General features: G+C 41.4%; 1 protein-coding gene across 4 annotated transcripts in view; it reads right to left on the bottom strand.

The window, feature by feature from the left end:
• Window positions 1-26988, bottom strand: part of EXOC4 (exocyst complex component 4) — a 619611-nt gene that overhangs the window by 326556 nt on the left and 266067 nt on the right. For 2 of the 4 annotated variants that reach the window (XM_050936809.1, XM_050936810.1), the window contains exon 10: window positions 7892-7988. In XM_050936809.1, the coding sequence (XP_050792766.1) occupies window positions 7892-7988 (97 nt within the window). Of the gene's footprint in view, window positions 1-105; window positions 134-5034; window positions 5336-7891; window positions 7989-26988 lie in introns of those variants that run through there. The other 2 variants (XM_050936811.1, XM_050936812.1) reach the window with 2 other exon arrangements.

A 26988-nucleotide genomic window follows, 5' to 3' on the forward strand; every position in this document is an offset into this window, starting at 1 on the left:
ACAAACCCCCTCAGGGATTGTCAATGGGATTTGAATCCCAAACTTCAGCACCTTAGCACAGACGGATCACACTTGGCTGACAGAGTAACTCCAACAGGCAGCAGAGTAAATTATTATCCTCTAGAACCAGCCCCTAGAGGGGGACAAAGCACATGCTGTCAGTATGTTATATACGTTCTCTCTCTCTTTCTCTCTCTCTCTCTCACACACACACACACACACACACACACACACACACACACACAGAGCTTCTCTCACTGTTTCAGTAATGGAATAGATGAAAGAGACAGGAACTTTATCTTACAGCAGCTTTGAAACACTGCTATTTTAGAATTATGGGGGTTAGTTTAATTTGTTAAATTAACCTCACCCCCAACAAATTCAAAACAATATAAAAACGTACCTGCCAGCAACTGACAGCTGTCCTGTCATTCATGTATTTAAATGTTGTGCTGTGTTTCCTGTGTCTCAAACTACATGACCAGATTGTCAAAATGGCAGCTTCTGTTTGTTATTCCCTTTTCTTTATGTGAGGCAAACTCTCTAACTACTCACTCTGCAACTGGATGCAGTGATTAGAAGATCAGTGATATTACATTGCATTTTTTTTCCGTTCAAGCAGTAGCCTACTTATCTGACAGAGACTGCCCATCAGACAGACAGGTAAACTGGGGTGCCAAGACAATTTAGTTTTCTCATTCCATTTCCTGAAATGGATACAAACTTGCTAAGACGCAACTGCTTCTTTCAGGCTGATGAGCAGCATTTTGCTGTCTGTGCCATCCTGCAACCCTTTTAATTGCTGTCTGATCCTAATGAAGTGTGGCTGATATTAATAAAGAGTTACCCCCTTGAGGCCCTGATACCTAATATCCAAACAGTGTTCAACTGCATTAGGATCAACAGGGTATTCACAATTTGAAAAGTTATCTCCATGTCTCCAGCGCCTTCTCGTCCATCCCTTCCCCTCCCTCCCCCCTTCCACACACACAGCCTCAAGACTGCAGACATCTGTTCTTCAATTGTCTGGTAATAAACATACTCCATAAAGCATATGTAAAATGATTATTACTCTGAAGAGGCATGTGCCTCTCAAATGCCAGATGAAACAAACAAAAAAGAACACCAAACAAATGTTAGAACAGACTTGTCACTCAGGCTGTTAAGATTCCACAATGCACAGGACTTCGGATTTCTGTCACCTTTTCTTCCGCCAATGGGAGAGGTTAGTCCACTCACCAATAACACCTTCTACCCATCACATTAACAATGCAAGCAGATGCTGGTTATCAGTGGTGGATGAAGATGGAAACTGGACTCTCACTGTGCTAGCTTTTATACTTCAACACCTCCCACAATATGTAATTAAGGGAAATCAGATGTGTATTCCTTTTCAATTTGTAAGCGCAATTAGTTTTAATATGTTCAAAACCTGCTAGTAAAAGTCTATTCCCAGGAATCATCTCTTTTTGAATACCCACTTGCCTTCTGAAAATCCATTGTTCATTTATTACATGTGGGGCGGTATATCATTAAGGCCTGGTAATTAATCTGGGGGGTTTGGTGCATCCTATTTGTCCTAGTGGAAATTAGGACCCATATCCCAGACCTGCATAGCATTTCCTTTCCCATTTCTGGCTTGCTATACCGCCTGAGTTCTAAGGCAGGCACGCTTTGAAAACAGTTCACATATTTGTCCTCTTTGACATTTTGAAATCACAAGTGTTGTGTCTGGAGTAACAGTATATAAGAGTTCATAGCATAAAACAAGTGCATTTTTAAAGAGTGGTTTTATTTTGACAAATGGCTACATACCAAAAAGCATCTCACTCAACAGATTTGCTCTCTGTGCACATTCACAATCATTTTTGCTGACTTCACTGATTAAAGCCAGTGTTTACTGCTCTTAACTCTTTGTAGCTCTGCAGAGCCAGTTCTGTTATGGAAAGATAACCTTCACTGTACTGCTCCTTGTGAATCATCAACAGAATTGATTATTAAGTTCCAATCTTGTTGTAGCAATGCTGGTCCCAGGATATGAGACACAAAAGGGTGGATAAGGTAATATCTTTTAATAATATTTTAGGTAATATATTTTATTGGACCAACTGGTGTTGGTGAAAGAGACAGCCCAGACCTGAAAAAGAGCTCTGTGTAGCTCAAAGCTTGTCTCTTTCACCAACACCAGTTGGTCCAATTAAAGATTTTACCTCACCCACCTTGTCTCTTTATTAAGTTCCAGTCACGTCCACCTGGGCAAACCCAGTCAAGACAATAGCATTGCACAGGTAGAACCTATGTTACTGGGGATAATGAGGATAATCCAAAGCCCAGTGATATCTACAGAACAACTTCCACTATCTTCAGTGGGCTTTGGATCAAGGTTTGTTCCTAGTGTGCAAGGAGGACAGATCTCAGTTTGATTTTCAGAGCCCCAGATGTAAGTCAGAAAAAAAAATCTGAGCATATTTTATTGGGAAATCACAGAGACACAGAAAATGTGGAGCCCCGGGCTATCATTTAAACAGAGCTGCTTTTCAGAGTAGAAACACAAAACGAGAGATTAATTCAAACTCAGGACCAGAAGAGCTGGAGGGTTCTGGTTTAGAAGACTCCACACAAGATTCAACACAGCAGGACATTAAGTGACAGCACACTCGGCTAGCAAAACGTAATATCATTGGAACATTCACTGGAATTTCAATGATCCTGAGTTGCTCAGTGCTTCCAGTCGTTAAGAGTCTGAACAAACAACAGCTAGTATCTGAGGTATTTTTAAAATTTTCCTGTTAGTGCAAAAATTTAACTAGATAAAAAATAGAAAATATTAGCTTGCAGCAAGCTAAGGTGTGAATTCACCCCAAATTATCCTGCTGCACACTGTCTATGTGGATACCACTGATGCACATTAATAGCTCATTAATGCACTTTTATCCAGTGTTTTGGAAACCGGACTAGACAAAAGGGTATTAATGAACTGTTAATGTGTGTCAGAAAGGGCCATGCAGAGGAGTCAGCCCAGGGTGGGGTACATTTGTATGTAAGCCAGTCTAAAGGAATTCTCTCAGCTAGGCCCTTAATACAAGAGAGTATATAAGATACAATGTTGTCAAAGGTCTGGCAAACAAACATTAACTGCAAGACTTTGTGCTGTGAGTTCTCCCAAATGTCCATCAAATTCTGCTCTTTTCACCCAAAAATGATGCAGTAAGGCTGGTTGGTTTTAAGATCAGTGGTCAAATTACCGCCTGGGTTATCTGGTAAACCGGTACTTTGCCACGAATGTGTTCGGCTCCTGCTATTTTGCCTTATTTCTGTGGGGTTTTTTAGTATTGTTGTTTAGTCAAAAAAATCAGTGCCACCCTCATCCCACAAACTGCTGGGAACCAGCTCTCTCCATAGCATGGCAGCTCTAATTTGCAGTTGCGGCAAGAAGGCTTTCACTGTGCATAGCAGAAGAAATTCTTGTTAATTACAACCAAACAGCCAGGTCTTCTATACACCTATTTATTCTCTTGATGGATATGGTTAGTAGCATTATTCTAAACAAATCACATTACTAACAACTCTCCCCTCCTGAGGCTCACATCACTGTGGGGTAAGTAAAATGATAATTTGTGCCACAGAGCCATTTTTTTCCTCTTCACACAGTTATTGATGTGCTGCTCCACAAAAGTAAGTTAAGATGTTGCAAATGCCATCTTTCTCACTGTGTGACAAGCATATTGTACTCCAAGATCTTTCAATCTTAAATCTTGTTGTAACGGCGTTTATGACATAAATTATTTCCACTGCCTACCCATCAAGCTGGTAATGAAACCAGAGGGTGTCATGAAAATTGCTATTCAAAATGCATCATCTGTGTTGACTGGGGCAGGGGATGGGAGGTGGGAGTGAGAGGAGAGAGAAAACGGGGAAAGAAGTTTTCATTATACCTCACACACTTGTAAAGTGTGTCAGCAGTAAAGTAATATCTGATTGTGACAAGCCAACAGAGTCACTAAAGATGAACAGCCAGAACCACATGCCATAGCAAACTGGTCACTTTGTATAGCACATTACAATAATAGTTGTCTTTCTCTGTCATAATAAAGTGGTTGATGACTTTATGCAACATGCTTTCTGAAGTTATTTACACATTAGTTAATTGCCAGTAAATTCGTTAAACGAGGATTTTAAATGCAGAGCAAAAGCTCCTTGTCAAATGAAGAAGAAAAAAGTACAGCATGCAAGTTAGCAATCAGTGTTTCTTACGATGTAAAGGAGACATGGGGAAATAAAATGGTGTTAACAAAAATAATCCAATTCATTTATTGCTATTGACTCATACAGTATCACACAGTAATAATTTTAATATATGTAGCCCCTTTCATCCAAGGATTTCAAAGCACACAACAAATTTTAATTAATATATCCTTGCCACATATAGGGATTATAATTTAAGACTTGTAAAGATAGGCTATTACAGAATCATAGAAATGTAGGGCTGGAAGGGGACCATGAGAGGTCATCAAGCCCAGTCCCTTACATTGAAGCAGGACCAAGTATACGGAGACCCTCCCAGTCAGGTGTTTGTCTAATCTGTTTTTAAAAGCCTCTAGTGATGGGGGATTCCAAAACCTCCCTTGGAAGCCTAGTCCAGAGCTTAACTATCCTTATGGTTAGAAAGTTTTCCCCAATACCTAATCTAAATCACCCTTGCTGCAGATTAAGCCCATTACTTCTTGCCCTACCTTTAGTGGACATGGAAAATATTTGATCACTGTCTTCTATAACAGCTCTTAACATATCTGCAGACTAATCAGGTCCTCACCTCACTCTTCTTCTCTCAAGACTAAACATTTTTAATCTTTGTTCATAGGTCAGGTTTTCTAAACCTTTTATCGTTTCCATAGCTCTCCTCTGGACTCTCTCCAACATGTCCACAGATCTTTCTTAAAGTGGTCCACCCAGAACTGGACACAGTACTCTAGCCTAGACCTCACCAGTGCAGAGCAGAGCAGGACAATTACCTCCTTTGTCTTACACACAACAGTTCTGTTAATACACTCCAGAATGATACCAGCCTTTTACACAACTTTATTACACAGTTGACTCATATTCAATTTGTAGTCCACTATAACCTCAGATTCTGTTTAGCAGTACTACCTCCTAGCCATTTAGTCCCCATTTTATAGTTACACGCTTGCTTTTTTCTTCTTAAGTGCTGTACTTTGCACTGGCCTTTACTGAATTTCATTTTGTTGATTTCAGAACAATTCTTCAGTTCTTCAGTCGTTTTGAATTCTAATCCTGTCCTCCAAAGTGTCTGCAAATCCTCCCAGTTTGGTGTCACCTGCAAATGTTATAGGCACAGTCTACACTCCATTATCCAAGTCATTAGTGAAAGTATTGACTAGTGCCAGACCCAGAACTGACCCCTGAAGACATGTCCTCCCAGTCTGACAGCAAACTATTGATAATTGGTTGCATATGGTCTTTCAACCAGTTGCACACCCACCTTATCGTAATTTCATCTAGACCTCAATTCCTGTTTGTTTATGAGACTGTCATGTATGATTGTGCCAAATGCCTTACTAAAATCAAGATATATCACATCTACAGCTTTCCTGTTATTCACTAGGCCAGTGACCCTGTCAAAGATAAAGTAATGTATCTCCATTATATGGCTGAAGAAATCGAGGCACAGAAACATTATGTAAGTTGCCTAAAAGCAGTTAGTAAGTCATCTGCAGAGAGGGGAACAGAACTCTGGAGTTGACTCCCAGCTCTGATCACTAAACATGGCCACCTCTCTAGAAGTAGGAACACAAATTGAAAACAAATATTGGCATGTTAGCCCCCAGGGCAAGGAACATGCTTTACTCCATAACTCTGACCCTAAGAAATCATAAATGCCCATAGCACTCAGACTTCGATGGCAATTGGGGGGTTTCAGTTCCTCTCTTGATGAGGCCCAATGTTTGTAAAGTGCTGCAAAAATTCACACTAACATAAGTGATTTTTAATAGTAATATAAATAATGTTAAGAGACGGTGCTATTCCGAGGTTTGTTCTGCTACTGGCTAGAGGAAAATCAGGCACAACAACGAAGGGGAATCCCAAGTGAAAAACTAGAGGTGCAAGACAAGTTTGTAGGCTATTGCACAGGAAAAGAAACCTCATATTATTCTGCACTGATGATAAAAGAAAATTAATCACTAAATCACAAGGTGGAAAGGGTGAAATTAAAATTGAACAGCGCTGCAATAAGCCTCCTATTTCTAACTAACTCAGCTCAAATATTTTAGAACTTCCAACGGCCCTTGATGAATTTTCAGTTGAGAATTTCTAATGTATTTTAATAATTGATGCTGCACCCTAGACCAGGGACTTAATTTGCAGTCCGTAAGTTGTACCTGTTTATTGAGAAATTAACTTACCTTGCAATACAGAAAATATTCCTCTGACTTTTATTAAACATAACGGACAATGAATGATAAACAATTTGCCACAAGTTATGATTAAACTTTTCCCAGCGCTAATCAATAATAAATTACATTGTTTCATGCAAAAGGGGTCAAAACAAGCAAGTAAGCCCAGCAGGAGATCTATCGAGCTTTAAGAGATGAAGTGCACATCTGCTGTAAAGCTACCTGGAGATTTTTTACATAAGAATGGCCATACTGGATCAGACCAAAGGTCCATGTAACTCAGTATCCTGTCTTCCAACAGTGGCCAATGCCAGGTGTTTCAGAGGGAATAAACAGAACAGGTAATCATCAAGTGATTCATCCCCTGTTGCCCATTCCCAGCTTCTGGCAAACAGAGGCTAGGGACATCATCCCTGCCCATCCTGGCTAATAGCCATTGATGGACCTATCATCCATGAACTTATCTAGGAGAATAACTTTACAGCAAGAGCATCAATACATCATCACTGCTATGGTATTTCATCTCAGGCCATGTCTACATCTAAAATTTTGCAGCGCTGGTTGTTACAGCTGTATTAGTACAGCTGTATAGGGCCAGCGCTGCAGAGTGGCCACACTTACAGCAACCAGCGCTGCAAGTGGTGTTAGATGTGGCCACACTGCAGCGCTGTTGGGCGGCTTCAAGGGGGGTTCGGGGAACGCGAGAGCAAACCGGGAAAGGAGACCAGCTTCGCCGCGGTTTGCTCTCGCGTTCCCCGAACCACCCTGCAAACCGCAGGGAAGGAGACCTGCTTGTTCGGGGGTTCGGGGAACGAGAGAGCAAACCGGGAAAGGAGACCAGCTTCGCCGCGGTTTGCTCTCGCGTTCCCCGAACCACCCTGCAAACCGCAGGGAAGGAGACCTGCTTGCTCGGGGGTTCGGGGAACGAGAGAGCAAACCGGGAAAGGAGACCAGCTTCGCCGCGGTTTGCTCTCGCGTTCCCCGAACCACCCTGCAAACCGCAGGGAAGGAGACCTGCTTGCTCGGGGTTCGGGGAACGCGAGAGCAAACCGGGGAAGGAGACCAGCTTGATTACCAGAGGCTTCCTCAGGTATGCTGGGATACCTGCTTATTCCACGGAGGTCAAGAAAAGCGCTGGTAAGTGTCTATACTTGATTACCAGCGCTGGATCACCAGCGCTGGATCCTCTACACCCGAGACAAAACGGGAGTACGGCCAGCGCTGCAAACAGGGAGTTGCAGCGCTGGTGGTGCCCTGCAGATGTGTACACCTCCTAAGTTGCAGCGCTGTAACTCCCTCACCAGCGCTGCAACTTTCTGATGTAGACAAGCCCTCAGAAACAGAAACGACACCACACCTCTCTACAAAACAAAACAACCCTCAACCCTCTCCAAGACAAACACAATTCAAGAAAGCACATTATTTCCACTTGCTCCAATTATTTATTTGTATTTATAGATACATATATGAAACCTTACCTGAGTAATGGATGGAAGATGACAGTAATATTTCTTGCACCTGGTTTGCAGACAAACTTTGATCCACTACCTTCAATTAAATTATCATCAGGACCTCCTTGAAAACAAAAATACACAAGGAGAGTTTTCTTACAAGATCTGAATGTAACCTTTCTAAAATTCATTAGATTCTTAAAATCATTTCAGGCTCCCCCCCTTCTTCAACATGCATCATGAAAGGTCTGTAATTAAATGAACATATTTCAATTCTTCTGTTCTATTAGGATAAACTGGGCTTCCAATGTGTAACTTTTTACTCAAAGACAAAATAAAGACAAGGATCACATCACCATTAGTAAACATAAGAGACTATATTCCTTCCTGGTTGTTAACAACAGTGTGGGTTGAGAGCTGGCCTAGAGGACTGAGCACCGAATTAGGTATCAGACTCAGTTTCTATTCCCATTGTTGCATCTGAATTGCAGTGTGTCCTTGGGCAAACCATCAACTGCCCTGTGCCTCAGTTTACCCACCTATCCTTCTTAGATACTTATATGGCCCCTGTTACCATAGTTCTGAAATGCTCAGATATTATTAATGGATTCTACCCTCACAACACTCCTAGAAGTATTGCTCCCATTTATTAATGAGGAATCGAGTTAAAGTCACTTGCCCAAGGTCACACAGGAAGTCTGTGGAAAAGCAGCAAATAAAACCTGGGTCTCCCAAGTCCCAGGTTAGTGCCCCAACCACTGAACCATCCTCTCTCAAAAGAATGAGTGTCTCTATTGCTTGAGCTAACAGCCAGGCTCTGGTAAACAGAGAAACCACCACCTACTTTTAAGAGATATTTGGAAACTTAACTATAACATCTGGAAAGCGCTTTTGATCCTAGCATGAAAGGCTCTGTAGAAGTGCAAAATATTATTGCTGGTGTTTGTTTTCTTAGGAGCTAGCTTGGTTTTTATATTATGTATCTTATGATATCATAACTGTTGTTCCTTTTTATTTTATTTTGTTTGTGCAGGTCCATTGATTATTTAGATCTCTTAGGTAAAGTCTTTTAAGAGTCAAACAATTTCCCACATTGTTTGACTCTTGTGACTTCTCTGCCAAGATCCCAGGTACAGTACATGCAAACTCAGTGTTTTGCAGATATAGCAGAAAAACATCTGATTTTGCACATTCACTTGCATCAGTTAATCAAAGGGCCATCTCTTGGAAGGTACAGTATACACATGCTTAGTGTGATTTACAGAGCTGAAAACTGGACTAAAGGTCTTAAAACCAGAAATGAAACACCAGTCTTGTGTCATTACATCTGTACCAAAGTTACTGCCACAGATAAATCCTACTATCAATTGGCTTTAAGCACAGATATAGACAGAAAATAACTGTAAAACTGGCATTTTCTTACTCGACACAGCCATTCATTCTGTGTGTCATATCTCTTGATAGCTGCAAGACTGTACTCCTGTTAACCCTAAACAAAACAATGGGAGAGCAAGCTGGAGTTTATTCTGCCTCAGATGTGAATGACAAAAAATTCTGACTGTGGAATCTCTGATCATTCAATATACTATATTACCCTATCATTGTGGCCGTTTTCCCCTGTCACTCAGCACTGCTCACTTTGTGGTTGATAATGGTGTCTTAAACAAAACCTTCTCCCCTGTTTTAGTTACAAGTGTTAGGCTCTAAGAACCTGGTCTGAATCTAGCCCTAAGCAATCTAACTCAGTTGGGTTATGTTTGTACGGATATTTTGGCGGTGTTCTTGGAATGGCACATAATACACATGAATCATCCATTAATTAAAAACAAACAATAAAGAGCCTAGTCACATGATTTTGATAGCCTCTTTCCCATCTACAATACTACCCGAAATCAAACCAGTGGCAGGAGAGTACTATGCTCTTTGACCGTCATGTCTATCTCCCCTGACATGGGAGGAAAACTCAATCTTGAAATGAGGAAAAAGGGGGGGGAGAGGTGAGAACCGATGAATAAATGACTCCCATTTTCTTTTCAGAGTGAACTTTACATGCCTCAGTCCTTTGCCAAGCAGCCAAGACACACAAAAGCTCTACCATCGCTAAATCTATGTGGTCATTATGTTAACAATCTTAGTACAGAGATCGGGGACCAGTCAGGTCTTTTTGGGTTTTTTTCTTATATAGGTTCCTATTACCCCCCACCCCCATCCCGATTTTTCACACTTGTTGTCTGGTCACCCTATATATAGACAGTGTTTCTCAACCTTTTTGATACCAGGGACCAGCTTGTTGCCTTCCTAAACTGCATCAGGGAGATCTCAGGGACTGGCGCTTGTCCACAGATTGGTTGTCGAGGACACTGATAGAGAACAGTTCTCAGCCCTGATACTGATTCAAAGAGACCCTCACACTGCCCCCTATTAGGCAGGTAAATGTTAAAATTTCAATTAAATACATAAGGAAACAGAGGTCTTGTCCACACTTACAGTGCTGCAGCTGCCCCACTGCAGTGCTTAGTAAAGTCACCACCTATGCCAACCAGACAGCTTCTCCCGTCAGCACAGGTGCTCCACATCTCTGAGAGGAGCAGCTTTCCCATCAACATAGCACTGTCTACACCGGGAGCTAGGTTGCTCTAACAGTGTCCCTCAGGGGTATGGAAGTTCCAACATAGTTAAACCGACTACAAGTTTGTAATTTAGACCAGGGCTGAGATACACAGAAGTTAAGTGATTCTGAGTCAAGGGCAGAGCCCAGAGCAGACTTCAGGACTTCCAAGTCTTGATCTCTAGGCTTCACTATACAGTATTTCTATGTTGAAAATCTTTGTCAAAGATCTTACTGTATACTGTATTGTATGTCCTTTATGAAATCATTAAAATGGGTGGGCGAGGAGGGGAGTGAATTGATCACATAAACTATGGGTATTTAGATTTACTTTGACCAGTAAACTCAGCTCCCCAGATGTGTGTATAAACATTAACAGAAGAGTTAGGGCACATTAAGACATATGAAAACTTCTGTGCTAACAAGAGGATTCAATGAACATGCAGAACTAGCTAAGGATACACAGTTCATAAACATATTCTATTTCCAATTAAAGAAAGGACAATTCTCAAAAAATGAAACTGAAATGTTTATGCTCAAGCTAACTTAAAAAAAACCCTCAAAAACAGGACAGAATTTAAATGTGGAAAGGAGAAAAAAGAAGTACCCCTTAGAAGGAAAATTATTCATTTCTCCCATTAACGTCTGACTCTGCATTTTCTAGTGGGGTCTGTCACTAACTGACTTATTGAAGAACTCATCCAAGCATGAACTATTGAGGCATGAATTAGGAAATATAGGCTCAGATTAAGAAAAGGGTGTTATTCTTGTTACGTCAAGTCACCCTGCACTAATCAATATTATTGACTGGGAGGAACTTCATAGTAAGGAATAAAACCATCTGTCTTATCTGCTCGAGCACATTATGCAAGAGAGTTAGGAAGAGCACTGCTGGGAACAGCAGAACTCAGGCAGAAGGATACACTTTTTAATCTTCTCTGCTCCTAAACTTTCAATTAATAATAATAGATGCTCTGTGCGTAGGTGGGAGCTACAAAGAAAAGCAATTTTATTTATATTAAAATATTGTACCGGAAAGATATTGATTCACAGAGCTCATTTCCAATGATATCCTGAATATACAAAAACAGGTACACTGCTGCAACAAACCTTTCTATTACAATATAACCTATAACTGTCCTCACTCCTTTGGCCTCTCCTTGTGTTGTGACCTCCCACCTCTACTCTTTGTCTGAACTTAGCAGTATAGACACAGATACAAGTACACTCTGAAAAACCGTGATTTTCACAAGAGAGCTTATTCCTGATTACAAGCATGGGTGCAAACTGGCTTACGGCCTCTTTGCCTGCATACAAAACAAGTACTCTTAATGCAGACTTTTGGTCTGCCTAATCAAACGGTGCAGATGTGCAGTGGCTGGCCAATGATGGCTGAAATCCCCTGTTAGACAAGGCCTTAGATTAAGCTCTTCAGAGCAGGGACTGTCTTTATTTTGTAACACACTATATGCATGGCCCTGCCAACACAGCATCATCTGTCCCATGCTCCTAGCTGCTCCACACCAGCAGAAGGTGTCTGATCATCCATCCTACAAAGGGTACGTCTAGATAGGAAAATAAACCCAGGCAGCAAGTCGCAGAGCCCGAGTCTACAGATTCAGTCATGCACCACGGCACTAAAAGTAACACAGTAGATGTTCTTGCTTGGGCTGGAGCCTGAGCTCTGAGACCCAGCCCCACTCTGGGTCTTAGAGCTGAAGCTCCAGCCAGATCAGGAACATCTACCCTGTTATTTTTAGTGTCATGACACAAGCTCCACGAGCCAAGCTGGTAGACTTGGGCTCTGAGGGTACATCTACATTCGATCTATTGGGGATCGATTTATTGCATCTAGTGTAAATGCGATAAATCAATCCCTGATCACTCTGCCATCAACTTCTCTACTCCACCGTGGCGAGAGGCAGAAGTGGAGTTAACAGGAGAGCGGTAGCAGTCGACCCCATGCCTTGAGGATGCGAGGTAAGTCGACCTAAGATATGTCGACTTCGGTTATGCTATTCTCGTAGATGAAGTTGTGTATCTTAGGTCGATCCCCCCCCAGCGTAGACCAGGCCTGAGACTTGCTGCGGGGGCAGGGGGGAAGTAGGAATGTGCGTGGGTTTGCACACAACCAAAGAAACCAGTGGCCTGCCAGCAGAATCCCTGGCTGATCCCAAGTTTAGGAGGTAGATGATAGAGAGAGACAAAATATCTACTTTCCCCCCTAAAGTATTGGCATGATCTGCTGGGAGAGTTTTCACAGTCAAGCATGAGGTTGGGAGCCAAGCACTCCAGAATTCTCTTCCTACATGCTATAGGCAATGTGCTTGGGACAAGTACTTCCCTTCTTTGTGCCTCGGTTTCCCCCATTTTAAAGTGGGAACAACAGTATTACCTTCCTGACCAGGGAGGGAAAGGGGGTTGTGAAGCTTAACCAATTTTGAGTCATTTCTAAAAACTTTAAACTAAGTGCTGAGTGCCATCATCACAGCAATAGCTACCAGTAACATGGACGGTATGAACTAGCTATCCATGTTTGGTGCAATACTGTATTACGGTATATGTAGAATACCAGTAGCCATGTGGAATCTAATATAAACAATTGCTCCAGAAATGTCTTCTTTTTAGAACCGTTTTATTTTGGTTGCTTTTTTAAACTTGAAAATAGTTTATGGCAAGCAACTGCAATAGCCACATTTTACAGCAACTAGAAATGCCTTAAATGTGTTGCAGCTGTTACAAGAAATACAGATGTTGCACTAGTTTCTTCTCATGAGCACCAGCTTGCTGATTTAATCTCTTGAGTAATATATTACAAGGGAAAAAAAACGTGAGGTGAAGTGAAATTTTTTCAAAGTTAAAGATATCCTAATGCTGTGCCATCAGTGAAGTGTCTCCACCTGAATATCTTTGTGAGTGGGAGCCAGAGATGGGTCCATTACTAATGTAGCAAATGTTTCTGTAATGGAGCCTGAAATGTCATGCTACACAATGAGCAAACACAAGATAGGAGCAGATTACTAAGAGACCTAGAATCTCAGGATGCAAAGGAATGAGCAGCAACAGCAATGCTCTCATTTTTCCAGCCTGCACTTCTCTTTGTAAGAAGTAGCTCTGATCAGGCATGTCCACTCCCAACACCTTGATCCCATGCTGCTTGGGTCTCAAAATGATTTATCTGGCTGACCACTGGGAAAGTCTCTTTGTGCTACGGTGACCCAGGGACCTCTTTTACGAGCCAAAGTGGTACAGACAGAAAACTTCTTCCTCACCCATTCAGCAGACAAGAGGACAGAGGAAGAAAGGCAAAGGAGACGTGTTATTAAATAAAAGGAGTAGCCAAGAGTCACTAAAGCAGATACCAAATTCCTGACATGGCTTGGAAATCTCATAATCAGGTTACATCAATACACGAGGAGCTCATGCTGTGAAGACCCATAATCTCAACACAATGTTGAAAGGTAACTCGGGACATCATACCATGATTTCAGGGCTCTCTGCAACTCAGTTCTTTAAGTAGCAGCTCTCCAGCTCATCAAGATGGAGTGTCACTGCCCTCAAAGACTTACAAGCGTATGCACCTACTTAATGTACAGTACACGAGGAACTTGTATTATATTAATAAACATTATGATAATACCTATGCTTAGCTCTTCTAGGGCACCCTTCATCCAATAAACTCAAAATGTTTTGCAAATTAATAAAGCTTCACAACAATCCCACAACGACTGTGATCTCCACTTTGCCTATGAGAACACTGAGGCAGAGAGAGATTAAGTCATTTCTCCCAGGTCACGAAGGAAGTCTATTAGAAGTGGGAACAAAACACAGGTCTAGAATCTAAGTCGTGTGCCTTAACCACAAGACCGTCTTCCCTTAACTGTTAAGGAAAAAATTATTGTTTCTAGACTTTGTACCTTTAGAAAACAATTGCTATTGTCTGTATCATGATGAGAAAATTGCAACTCCTGATTGCCACTTAATATTAACATTATTTCTCCCTATTCCAGGCTTTAACAGACACAAAAAATAATCATGAATAGCCCTGATAAGAGCAAAACAATCACTGACAGGAGGGAAAGTTTCCCTATTACAGCTACTGACACTCGTTATTGCTGACCTGTAACACTGCAGTTATTCTAATACTAGTCATTTCCTGAGCATAGAATGCCAGTTGTATGGCAGATGTGAGAGCTGAACACATAAGACAAAAGCAGGCTGAAACCCTTGATCTTATTTCAGTGGTTTAAGAACTAGAATACATTAGAATTCAAGCCATCAAAGCTGAAATGTTGAGGGCAAAACCAAAACTTGATGTTCCTAATTCTAGGTGCTGCCAGTTCTCTTATCAGTACCAGTATTTTTAGCGACTCTGCAGCAGGGAAGATTAGCATTACAAAGCTTAAGTAATGACTTGCAGGAATGGAAAGTTTTGTTTTTTGTTTTTTCCTTTCCATCAGCAGAAACTGGACATCCACCAAAAATGATCCTTAGTGTTGTACTGGATTTGCTATTAATATCATAGAATATCAGGGTTGGAAGGGACCTCAGGAGGTCATCTAGTGCAATCCCCTACTCAAGGCAGGACCAATCCCCAGATAGATTTTTGCCCCAAACGGCCCCCTCAAGGATTGAACTCACAGCCCTGGGTTTAGCAGGCCAGTGCTCAAACCACTGAGCTATCCCTCCTCCCAAATTCATGTTTGATGAGGAATTAGTCATTGCTCAAGTTCTTAGTTTATGCACAGATGGTGATCAACACACCAGAGATGAGGCTGCTCAGCATCTTGCAAGAGGTTCTCAGCATCTGGTAGGATCAATTCTTCTGGTAATAAGTAGGAAGAGAGTATCTCTACAAGAACAGTCGGGGGAAGCTGTTGCACTCTTAATAAGAACACTTTGAAAAGGTGCAATTTCTAGCACTTACATAATACTTTACAATATACCTGAAAAGCATTGTGTACACATTACCGAATTAACTGCTCAGACACTATATCTGCCTTAAATCACCCCACCTTCAACCCAGATCCACTTTTGTATTTTAATATAGAAAGCTTTCACTGTGCTCTGTAAGGGGTAACCCTTTCCAAACCATCCCGTTTACTGAATAGGTCTGGCAAGCCAGCTCTAATCAGCTGAGATATTGAAAACGACATGAGTAGTGATTGTGGGTTACATTAACTTCAAGAGATGCAGAGAACCTGTCCTACCTGCTCTCTTTGTTTCCAACCCCTTTGCCAGCATGGGACAACTGCACTTAATTCATCTATTATGGCAAACTTCTATCAAAACAAGTTTTTAAGGCACATACTGAACAGTTTTTTGATACCTCTCTATGAGCTAAGCTTCTTTCTCACTAAGTCACTTCATGTTAATCTATGTGACCATAAAAAACAAACACCCCCACCCCCACCCCAACAGGCTTGGAAGCCACAGCAATTGAATGAACAATTCATCATGCAAATCACTCAAGCCTTCCCCTGCTTGAACATAAGAACCAATCCAAACTCTAAAAAGGAAAGGGAACCAATTTGGCTGCTTCTGTCCTTTCTTGAAGTTCTTGATTAGTTAAGGATCAGTTCATATAGATTTGTAATTTCAGGCTGTGCACGTGCAGCCTCAAGGTGTTGAAATAAAAATGTCAATTGGTATGAAAATTTCCATAGCAAGCTGGACATCAGCTGCTGCACAGATACTGCCAGCAGCAAAGCAGATTCTTATAAAACAGATGACAATGAGAAAGACCAAGGGCTGATCTCTGTTACTGAATAGCAAAGCATGTGTTCATTGTTTAATTGTCTGCTTCCAAACTTATTTTTCTATTAAAATCTGCAAGTCTGGGTTCCTCTTTTGTATTTCTGCTTTTTACAACGTAACTATCTTATCACTGCATTAATTGAAAGGAGTGTGCAGGGAATGAATGAGGGAAAAGATACAGGAAGTTCAGGTACAAATAGTCTCACCTGCAGAGTCTGGTTAACAAAGGTGACATGGTTAGATTCTTAATCATTAGTTGAGGGGCTCCTGACCTATCTCCAAATGGAAATGGGTGGCTCTTTTCCTGGAACCCAAACAGTATTTTTCCAGCTACCTTATCTATCTAGGGTATTTTTAAAGTGGTTACTATGTTAGGAAATGCCAACTAGTACAACTGCAAAATGTCTTGTCAGAAACATGGGCTATTGGGAACATATTAAACCTGTCTTCCACTACCTATACTGGCTCACCATAGAATAATGAATCAAGTTCAAGTCCTTATCTTCAAAGTGCTCCACTGCCTAGGCCCAGGATATCTAAAAGATAGATAATCTAAAGCTCTAAGATGAAAACTGTGGTTGACAGCTTCACTTCTCTGGCACAATGCAGCTTTCTACCATAAGAAATCTCGTCTGTGTAAGAAAAAAGAGCTTTCTCCAGGGCTGACCTGAGACTGTGGTACCAACTCCCACGGGAACTAAGGACCATCACAAACCACACTCCGCAAAGTGCGTTTCTTTCACTTGACTTCTCTAACATGCACAGAGCAATACATATATTGAAACAACCTTACCAAAACAAAACACTTCACTACACCCACATCTCCCCCTTGGTACAGGATCAGTGAACAAAAGACATGCAGAAATTAGTCACATTGCTCAATGCACTATTAGAAGGTGCTCAGATACTACAGTGATGAGTGTGGTACAAGAACAGAACATGTTGGTACCTATTAGCACTTAGATGTTGCATTAACTACAGCATGAGCAAGCTCATTGCCCTAGAAGCTGGGAATGTCCTCTTAGCATAGGCACTACCAACTCTGTGTTTGACAAGCTTGTCGGTGCACTGAATGAGGCAGGGGTCCAATGGAAAAATTCTATGTGATCACGTACTTACAGACTGCATCGTAACACCTATACACAAGCAGACAGGATTAAAGTTGCACAGACAAACTTAAAATTTGGTATTTCCTAACTTTGCAACTTTTTCTTTTATTCTTTTAATGTAAGGGTTTTTGTTTTACATATTAATAGATATGCTTTACTTCCTTGCTGCTAAAATTTGCCTTAAAACATTGCCCACCAGTTGATTTGGAGGGTTTTTTTCCCTTTGCAAGAATATAGAATGATTGTGTGACAATCACCCTCATACTGGTGCACATAACAAAATTCATGTGGTGCGGGTGGGACCGAGGGGTTCGGAGTGTGGGAGGGGGCTTAGGGCTGGATTAGAGGGTTGGGGTGCGGGGGTGTGAGGGCTCTGGCTAGGGGTGCAGGCTCTGGGATGGGGCCGGAAACGAGAGGTTTGGGATGCAGGAGGGTGCTCCAGGGCTATGGCGGGGAGATAGGACTCCCCCCAGTTTTCTCTCCCATAGCAGCATCTGGGCTCGGAGGGAGAGGCGCCTCTCCCTGCTGCAGCAGCTCCAGGGTTGGGGCCGTAGGATAGGTACTCTGCCCCCAGCAGGTCCGGGCCAGGGCTGGGTTCGAGCTGGGTCGAGCCACCCTGGCCGCAGCTGGGTTCGGACCAGGGGCGCCCTTCCCCCAGCAGGTCCCCAGGCGGGTTCCCTGAGTGCCTGCATGGCGCTAAGAAGGCTGGTGCACGGCCACACAGCTTACAGGGAACTTAGCTGCACAGCCAGTCTTGAGACACTGCAAATTTCTGTTACAGTAGGTCAACCTTGGGTTAATACTTTTGTATTACCTTCTACTACCTCCTGGCTGCATTTTTCTGATTCAGGAGTGAGAACAGTTATGAAGCAGCCAATCTAATTTAAAATGAAACTAAGAACTCCAAATAATATAATAAATGAAATGTTATTTACAAGTGAATAATGTAAGTTTCTTCCACAAAGCCCTTCATCATCAATGCATCATAGGACTAGAACATCTGCATTTGATGAGATATGATCATCATCTAGTGGTATCTGGTAAATTATTGTATTCAAGATGTACTGTCTGCCTGTTTTAGTGCAAGACTACTCCCTACATTCATAGAATAATGAGGCATAAGATAGTCCCTTATTTCCCAATAGGAGCTGGTCCCACACATCCAGCAGGTCACCAAGTGAGGGACCATCACCTCCACTCCAGCAAAAGAAAGGAAGCTGGCTGCAATGCCAGAGAACACACAGAAGCTTGCCTCCCCTCATAATACACCAGCCAGTGCACCCCAGTAGCAGTTACTTCTCCCCTGGAGCAGGTGAGAAACCTAGGAGAGAACTGTGACTCAGAGCCAGAATTCCTTGCAGGTCTGCTTCTGTACAGAGCAACTACACACAGTCCCTATAAACATGACAATTGTCTATTTACAATTCACAACAAATCTCTAGATTTTCAAAAGTGCCTGTGTGACTTATGAGCATTTTTGCTCCTAAACCACCTACAAATCCTACCCTTTTTTCTCTGCTAAAGGCAAGAAATGTTTCCCAGCACTGTGAAAAATCAAGGATGGACAAGAGCCCTTTGATGAGAATGTTCTATCACACTGTTTCCTTTGGTCACCTAGCTGACTATTCCCCGCAATACAATTCCCAGTGCTTTGTCCACTTGTTTATTTTGACTCTTTCAAAGTAAAGTTTACAGACTTCTTTAATTAACTATTTACGAGTGTTAAAAATAGTAAATACTTTCATACCAAAATCCTCATTTTGATTTGTTAATCCCAAAATTCAATGTTTCAGTTGCTTCCTGACTTCTCTCCAATTACTGTCCCCCATCTCTCCAGTTTTATTCGCACGAATTACTGAATCCATCTCTCTCCATCTCCATCTCGCTGTGACATATTGCCTACTTTAGGATACCATTAGTTTTGAGCACACTAGCTAGTTTTTGCTTGCAGACCTATGGCCTGATTCTGAGTACCTGACAATAGTTTTAAACCACTTCAAATCCATTGACTGAGTTAGCGCTGATTTTTACTGGTTTAAGTGATATCAGAAACAAGTCCCTGCTATCAGTCTAATAACCTCTTGGTTACATTTCTACTAACAAGGAACACTCATACTTTACCATTGTTCTCATTACCCTACATTTTAAGCACTCCCTATGAAAGTTGTCTCACCAGGTATATCCTAACACGGGGCTGAGTGTGTATGGATCACACCTGTATATTTCCTTCTTCATTTATTTACCTATTTCAGCATATATAACTACTGCTACGAGAGAGCTCTAGGCATCCTTGATAATCCTTTAAAATGTATAAATAAGCGAACAGGCCTTCTCCAGTTACTCGGAAAACGTAACAACTCCAAAGCAGCAAAATGTACACAAAATTCTATCTCCCAAAAGATCCTCCCACCTCTACCCAACCTCATCAATCTCCCCTTCTCCCTAAAAGCAAGGGAGCAAGCGTGTAGCATGCCCTGAAGTTCAACAAACTTGGTCTGTTTCAGACCAACAGCGGGGGAGGGGGAATGATTTCAAAGGCAAGGAGATCAAAGAGACAGTGCCCAACCAGCTGGGGCTCTTCTATTATTTCAAGGAAGCCCCAGCTCAAGCACCTCCACTGACCACAGCCACAGCTGCAGGGCATCTTCTGTACTTAGGTCCCATCCATTTAAGGTTCAGTCACACCACTACCTTAAAATCAATCCAGAGTGCAACAGACAGCCAATGCAGCTCACGCAACCCACATGTAATACATTAACGTTGTTCCACTATACACCCAGATTCTAGTCCCAGATCTGCCACCAGCCTGCTGCGTGATTTCAGCAAGTTAGTTCTGGTCTCTGCTGTTTAGTTTGCCAATCCGTAGAATGAGAATGATGATTCTTACCTTCCTTTGTAAAGCTATTTCAGATCTATAAAAGTAAAAGCACTGTAAAGGAACTAAGTGTGATCATACCAGGGTGGGGCCAGGGGGAGACAGGTTATTACTTGGGCCCTGCAACTTTCTGCTCTATAAACGGTATGGGCCAGATTTAACAGAATGAGAGCTGATAGCTTGTTTGAATACATCTTATTCTGATCGCTTGCCTGCAACTCCATGGGGTTCCTATGCATATTTTGACAAAACGTTATCCTTCATTACTAGATTTCTGGACATTATTGCAAGTAATGGATTCAGATATGGTCATGCATTTGATGCACAGACATATTGTTCTGCTCATGTCCCCATGTCCAAACCTATTTAGGCTCCCCCATACTGCCTTGTCTGAGATCCAGAACCATATGCATTCAAATAAGTTGCTCTTTAATGTTTCAAAACCTGATTTATTAGTTTCTCACACTCCATCTGCCTTGAAAAACTGCAATGTGCCTTCATTTTCACAGGCTGTACAAAAGGTTGAGGTTAAGTTTGACTCTACTTTATCATTTGATCAGAGTGTCAGACGCATATGTAAAGTCTCCTTTCAGCTTCATAATAAGTTTAAAATTCATGCTTTTTTGTTTTGTTTTGTTTTTTAAGTTCACGACTCAGCAGCAGGAACTTTGATTAATGTATTTGTCAGCTCACATATTTACTATTTTAGTTGGTCTCCCTAAAATTAACGTGTACAGACATAAGCTGTTCCAAAGCATGGGTGCAGCACAAATCCTTATCTGAAACCGGAGAACGTGCCAGTGCTAATGAAGTGCGATTACTTACCCACATGCCACACTGTCTTCAGTTTAAGATGTTTTCTTTTCACAGCTTCCTTTCACTATCTTATCTCTTTAAGTGGCAAACAGCTCCTATCTAGAAATTTTATATTCCTGACATGTTTCACATTCAAAGTAAATGTCTGAAAAATAACTGTGGGAGGGGGGACAAAGATATTCCTAGCCATATAGTTATCTGTTATTTATATTCTTGGAAATTGTTTACATATCTTCCCTACAAGAAGATCACAGAATCAAAGAAGATTGGGGTTGGAAAATTCCTTGGAAGGTCATCTAGTCCAACCCCCTGCCCAAAGCAGGACCACAGCAGGTTCATATTTCATCTACCATAACTTAACTTAGCTTAATTCTTAGAGAATTTTTAAATGAAGGAAGCATGTGTAGTGGTTTGAGCACAAACGTATGAGTAAACAAGGCTTTGATTACTTTGGCTGAGCCACAGACTTGCTTTGTGACCGTGAGAAAACATCTCAATTATTCTGTGCCTCACTTTGCCCACCTCTATAATGGGGTTGTTTTACTTGCCTCTTTCATGGCGTTGTTGCGAGGATTAATCAATTGATCGATATCTGTAAAGTGCTTTGAGATTATATGCAGGAAGGTACTATAGAAATACAAGTTGCACATATACACCCTGTGTATTCGTGTGTGTGTGTGTGTGTGTGTGTGTGTGTGTGTGTGTGTGTGTGTGTGTGTGTGTGTGTGTGCGCGCGCGCGCACCTTTCTTCTTTACGTAAAACAAAGAAAGCAGATTTAGGAACCTTATACAACTGGGTTTCTGGTGCCTAAGATACCATCCAGGGGACTGTCATATATTTGCTTCCCATGTTTTCATGAATGAATCATTTCTAATGCAGATAAACATGTCAGCTCTTTGACAAGTTATGAAATTACTACTACTCAGGAGCATGATCTATATGTCAGGCAGTGCTAAAAAAAAAATCATCCTACATGGCAAGTCTGTGTTGTGATGTCTATAAATTTGCAACCATAAAAGTGTGCCATTTCTTCTCATATGTACAGAAACCAGTTTGAATTTATTCGTTTTCCAGAAATATGGAGAAAGATCTCTGCTAAAAACATGGATTTTTCCCATGGGGAGTCCTAAATGGATTGTCCATGCTAGTGAACAAAATGCACAAAAACAATTCTTGGCTCTAGAAGAAATTATGAGATTGCTCAGAATATGACCTGTCAGACAGCATTTCTCAACCTGTTCATCCATAATCTCTTTTAGATGGGATTCCCCCACCTCCTCATCCTCCTTGCTTTGTTTTGGCTGAAATTCAATCAAAGATGAATTAGACATTAGAAAACACCCAACACTCTGGCCCTCTAGTCACATCAGAAACTCTAGACCCATTTCAATGCAAAACTGCTTCCCTCCAGAGACTGCCACTGATATTGGCAAGAAAGCGCAAGGGGCTATAACAGAAATCAAGCACCAATAACAAGCATGGTAATTCAACCCTCAGCAGACATTAGCAACTGCGGGAAAACAGCCAGAACTTTAATCACAATTCTTTCAAACACAGCCAGGGATTTGGAAACGCTGTTATTCCAGGATATGACTCTAACACGGTGCTTAATCAAAGCCACTGGTAGCACAAGAACAACCTGCAGACTTTAATAAAAACCAATTTAATAAAAGTCAGTGTGTCAGAATCATGTGGACCTAATTTAGCAAATTCCAGGAAAAAAATGAATAGACCTTTCCATATGTTTCTGTATGTTATAGATGCAATAAAACATGAGATATCTCCAATGTGAGGAATAGAACAGTTATTACTTATGTCTTCCAGACTGCTGTTAGGATTTTTTTCTTTCTACTTTTATATACATATTTCAAGGTTGAAAAGCACAAAACTCAATGTCAGAAAAATCAAGAAGGTGGACAGAAGCAATAATTGTCAAATTGTAATAAAAAGTATCTATTTGTACTGAAATGAGGAATGAAGGTTTGAATTTCACTGTAAAAATTAAACTTAGGTTTCTTGCCGACGTATCAGCCTCCACCCCCAATAACGGAGCCTCTGAATAGCGTTCATCCTGTGTTTTAGAACAACCTTTATTTACACTTTTACAAGCACTGGTGACAGGTGCTTTTTGATTCTCAAAACATAGTAAGCAAAAGGACAAACATTATTATTATTAAGGGCATTGCAGCAATGCAGAAGACACCCAGCCACGCCTAAGAGACCCAACCATTGTGCTAGGTGATGTACAAACACAGAACACAAGTTATGAAGATTTAGTCCACAACGCCCAAGACTATTGCTCTCCTCCAATGCCCTAACTAGTGATGTGATAAATCTCAGAGGTCCACATTTAAAAGGCTGCAGCTGCACTGCTGCAGTGCTTTAATGAAGACACTCCAAGGGCTTGGCTACACTTGAAACTTCAAAGCAAAGTGCGAGTGTGGTCCCAGCGCTGCACATACTCCACATCCTCATTGGGTTTAGCCTGCAGCGCTGGGAGCTGCGCTCCCAGAGCTGCGGCACTGTTTACACTGGCGCTTTACAGAGCTGTATCTTGTGGCACTCAGGGATTTTTTTTCACACCCCTGAGCGAGAAAGTTGCAGCACTGTAAAGCGTCAGTGTAGCCATGGCCCAAGATGACGTGGGAGAGCTTCTCCTGTCAGCTTAGTTAATCCACTAGGAGTTAGAGACGCAGATTTTTCACACACCCCGAGTGACACAGATATGCCGATGTAAGTTGTAGTGTAGACCTGGCCTCATTCATCCACGTCACTGGTGTGAATCTGATCACGCTCATCTAAAGCTGGTGGTGGCGAGTAGCTAAGGTGAACAGACTTGGATGTCCTTAGCTGAGTTCTGATGTCTACATCACAAAGGACATGATTACACTTGCTGCCAAGTGCAAACAAATCAAAAGGTAGAGAGAGCACTAAAGGAGTGAATGGGAGTACAACTAAGCTATCCTTATATCCCTGGAGGTAGACTTTCTAAATGTGAAAGCCCATTTGTGTAGTAATATTGAGAAGTTTGCACTATTAGCTAGCTGCATATTCCAAAAATCTGTGTGTCACCTCTAAATGAGGGCTGGAGAATCCATCTCTTTCTTTTTAACAGTGGATTAAGCCAATCTGCATCTGCAAACAGCAAAGGCATATTCAGTTCAGGGTCCCGCATCTGCTGTAGTACTAACCTTTTGGTTTCAAGTATTTACAAAAGCTGCCTTGAAAACCCCTGTTCATCAAGAAAAATCTCTTCCATTCCCTCAAAATAGGAGAATCCTTATCTGATAGCGAGATGATATAAAAACATTCTCTTAAATGTATACTCTGCCCAGGCTAATTACAGATTGGGGAAGGCAGCCACATCAAATCATGGCAAAGGCGTTATGTTATTTGGGCAGAGCAGCTCAGTAATGGAAAGGCTTTACTGCAACACAGTTGTCAGGAAAAACTGGACCTTTGAACACTTTCCTGCATCATAGAGAACCAATGCACAGGCTAAAACAGAGAAGCTGGAAGTGATTGGTAGAGAGAATGGAAGCTGGTCTGCCTGAAAGAGCAGATACCTGATAAAGAGCAGTAAAGAGTTTTTACCTTTTTTTATTCCTATTCTTTTAATTCTGTATGAATGGGATTCAGTTTTTCAGTTTTCACACACGGAGGAGAGAATTAAAGGACCTAAGTAAGCATGGAAAGCAATTAAGATCATCTAGCAGCAAGTCAGTTGCTGAGAAGAATGAGTACTTTTTTCAGCTTACGAGCAAGAAGCTCTCCAGCACTTGGGCAGATGAATTACTAAGAAAAATCACACTGAAGAAGGTTGGGAACCTTTCATCCTCATTGTTGGATTAGCCAATATGCTACTGAGTTGGGGTGAAATAAGCATTTCATCCTGTAAGCACTACTAGAAGAAAGATGTCTCCCCCCTACTACAACCCAGCGTGACATGACTTTCACAGAATCATAATGGCTGGAGATGGAAAAGACCTAGCAGATCGTAAATTCCACTCCTCTGCATGTATATGATACTCCAATGTATTAGACACCAAGTGACATGCAACACCATGTCTTAGCCCAAAGGCTGACTGCTGGCAAAGAAACAGAGCAGAGGAAGGAGAGAGGCGTAGGGTATGGCTACATTTTGAATTTCAAAGCGCTGCCGCAGCAGCGCTCGCTTTGGAGTGTGAGTGTAGTCAGAGCGACAGCGCTGGGAGAGAGCTCTCCCAGCGCTGCATGTAAACCACATCCCTTACAGGTGTAGCGTGCAGCGCTGGGAGCCGCGCTCCCAGCGCTGCTGCCCTGATTACACTGACGCTTTACAGCGCTGTATCTTGCAGCGCTCAGGGGTGTGTTTTTTCACACCCCAGTTGCAGCGCTGTAAAGTGTGAGTGTAGCCAAGCCCCAAGTCACAGACACCCTATCAAAAATGTTATTTGAGCTGCAGGCAAACAAGAGACATCTTTAAAACAATGGGCTGCAGGAGCCAAGCTAATCATTACTTTGTTTTATTTCTGATGCATTTAAAATGAACTCACCCAGAGTTTTTAAGGTAGGTGGCACATCATCATTTTTCACCCTAAGCCCCATCTTTGTTTAATTTTTCAAAATTCTTTGCTAATAGCAATTTTATGCATCAATTTTAACTGACTGTTGCTTAATTCCTTTTCTATAATTCATTGTATCTTCAGGTACGCTATATTTAAATGCATCAATGTATCCTTGTTGTCTAATGATCTATCTATTACGCTGCCCAGTAAGCTATTTCAAACTATTAGCAGTTTTGTCTACAGAAGACATCCCTGGCTTTGAGGAGACAAAGTTACAATTTCACCAGAAAAAATAAGCACAAAGAAGCTACTGTAACAATGGGAGAAATGTCAAGAAACAGAAATGTCAATTCCCTAAGAGTGGAAAAAAATCCAACTTCAGTTCAAGTCCAAGCACTATATTTTGTAATGAAATTACATTCCACAGTCTTCCCTCAGGGGGAAAACCTGCTCTGGCTAATCAAACTGTTGGTCTTTAAAGTTCAAAATAAATGCAATAATGTCTATGTAGCCTTCACGTCATAGCTGTCAAGAATTTCATTTAACTCTTCAGAGGCAAACATTTCTTCTAGTTCCTGTCACCAGAAGTGGGAATTTGTATTATTGCACTTCCATATCCTCCTTTACACTCTCACTTGAAGTGGCTCTCTCGCCTGCTCCCATCGTAACATCTGTGACAAATTCTGAGACAACTGCCCTAGACAAGCAACAGTGTCTCCTGTCACCCTTGGATTCTCCTGAACAGTCTCCATTGCTGTCAGGCAAGATGGTTCCCAGGTATTCTCTGAGGCACTACCTACCTTTGTCTGTCTCCTGTAACCACCTATCGTCTCTTATCTTACATGTACATTTGGGACAAGCACCGTCTTTTAGTAGGGCTGTCAAGCAATTAAAAAAATTAATTGCGATTAATTGCGCGATAAAAAAATTAAGCAATAATAGAATACCATTTATATAAATATTTTTGGATATTTTCCACATTTTTCAATATATTGATTTCAATTATAACAGAATACAAAGTGTACAGTGCTCATTTTATATTTATTTTTATTACAACCTAATACAAGTACTGTAGTGCAATCTCCTTATAATGCAAGTTGAACTTACAAATGTAGAATTATGTACAAAATATAACTACATTCAAAAATAAAACAATGTAAAACTTTAGAACCTACAAGTCCACTCAGTCTTACTTCTTCCAATCGCTCAGACAAACAAGTTTGGTTACAATTTGCAGGAGATAATGTTGCCCATGTCTTGTCTACAATGTCACCTGAAAGTGAGAACAGGCTTCCGCATGGCACTGTTGTAGCTGGCATCACAAGATATTTATGTTCCTGATGCATGCTAAAGATTCATATATCCCTTCATGCTTCAGCAACCATTCCAGAAGACATTTGTCCATGCTGAT

Source organism: Gopherus flavomarginatus, chromosome 1 (genome assembly GCF_025201925.1).
Source record: "Gopherus flavomarginatus isolate rGopFla2 chromosome 1, rGopFla2.mat.asm, whole genome shotgun sequence".
Classification (NCBI taxonomy): Eukaryota; Metazoa; Chordata; order Testudines; family Testudinidae; genus Gopherus; species Gopherus flavomarginatus.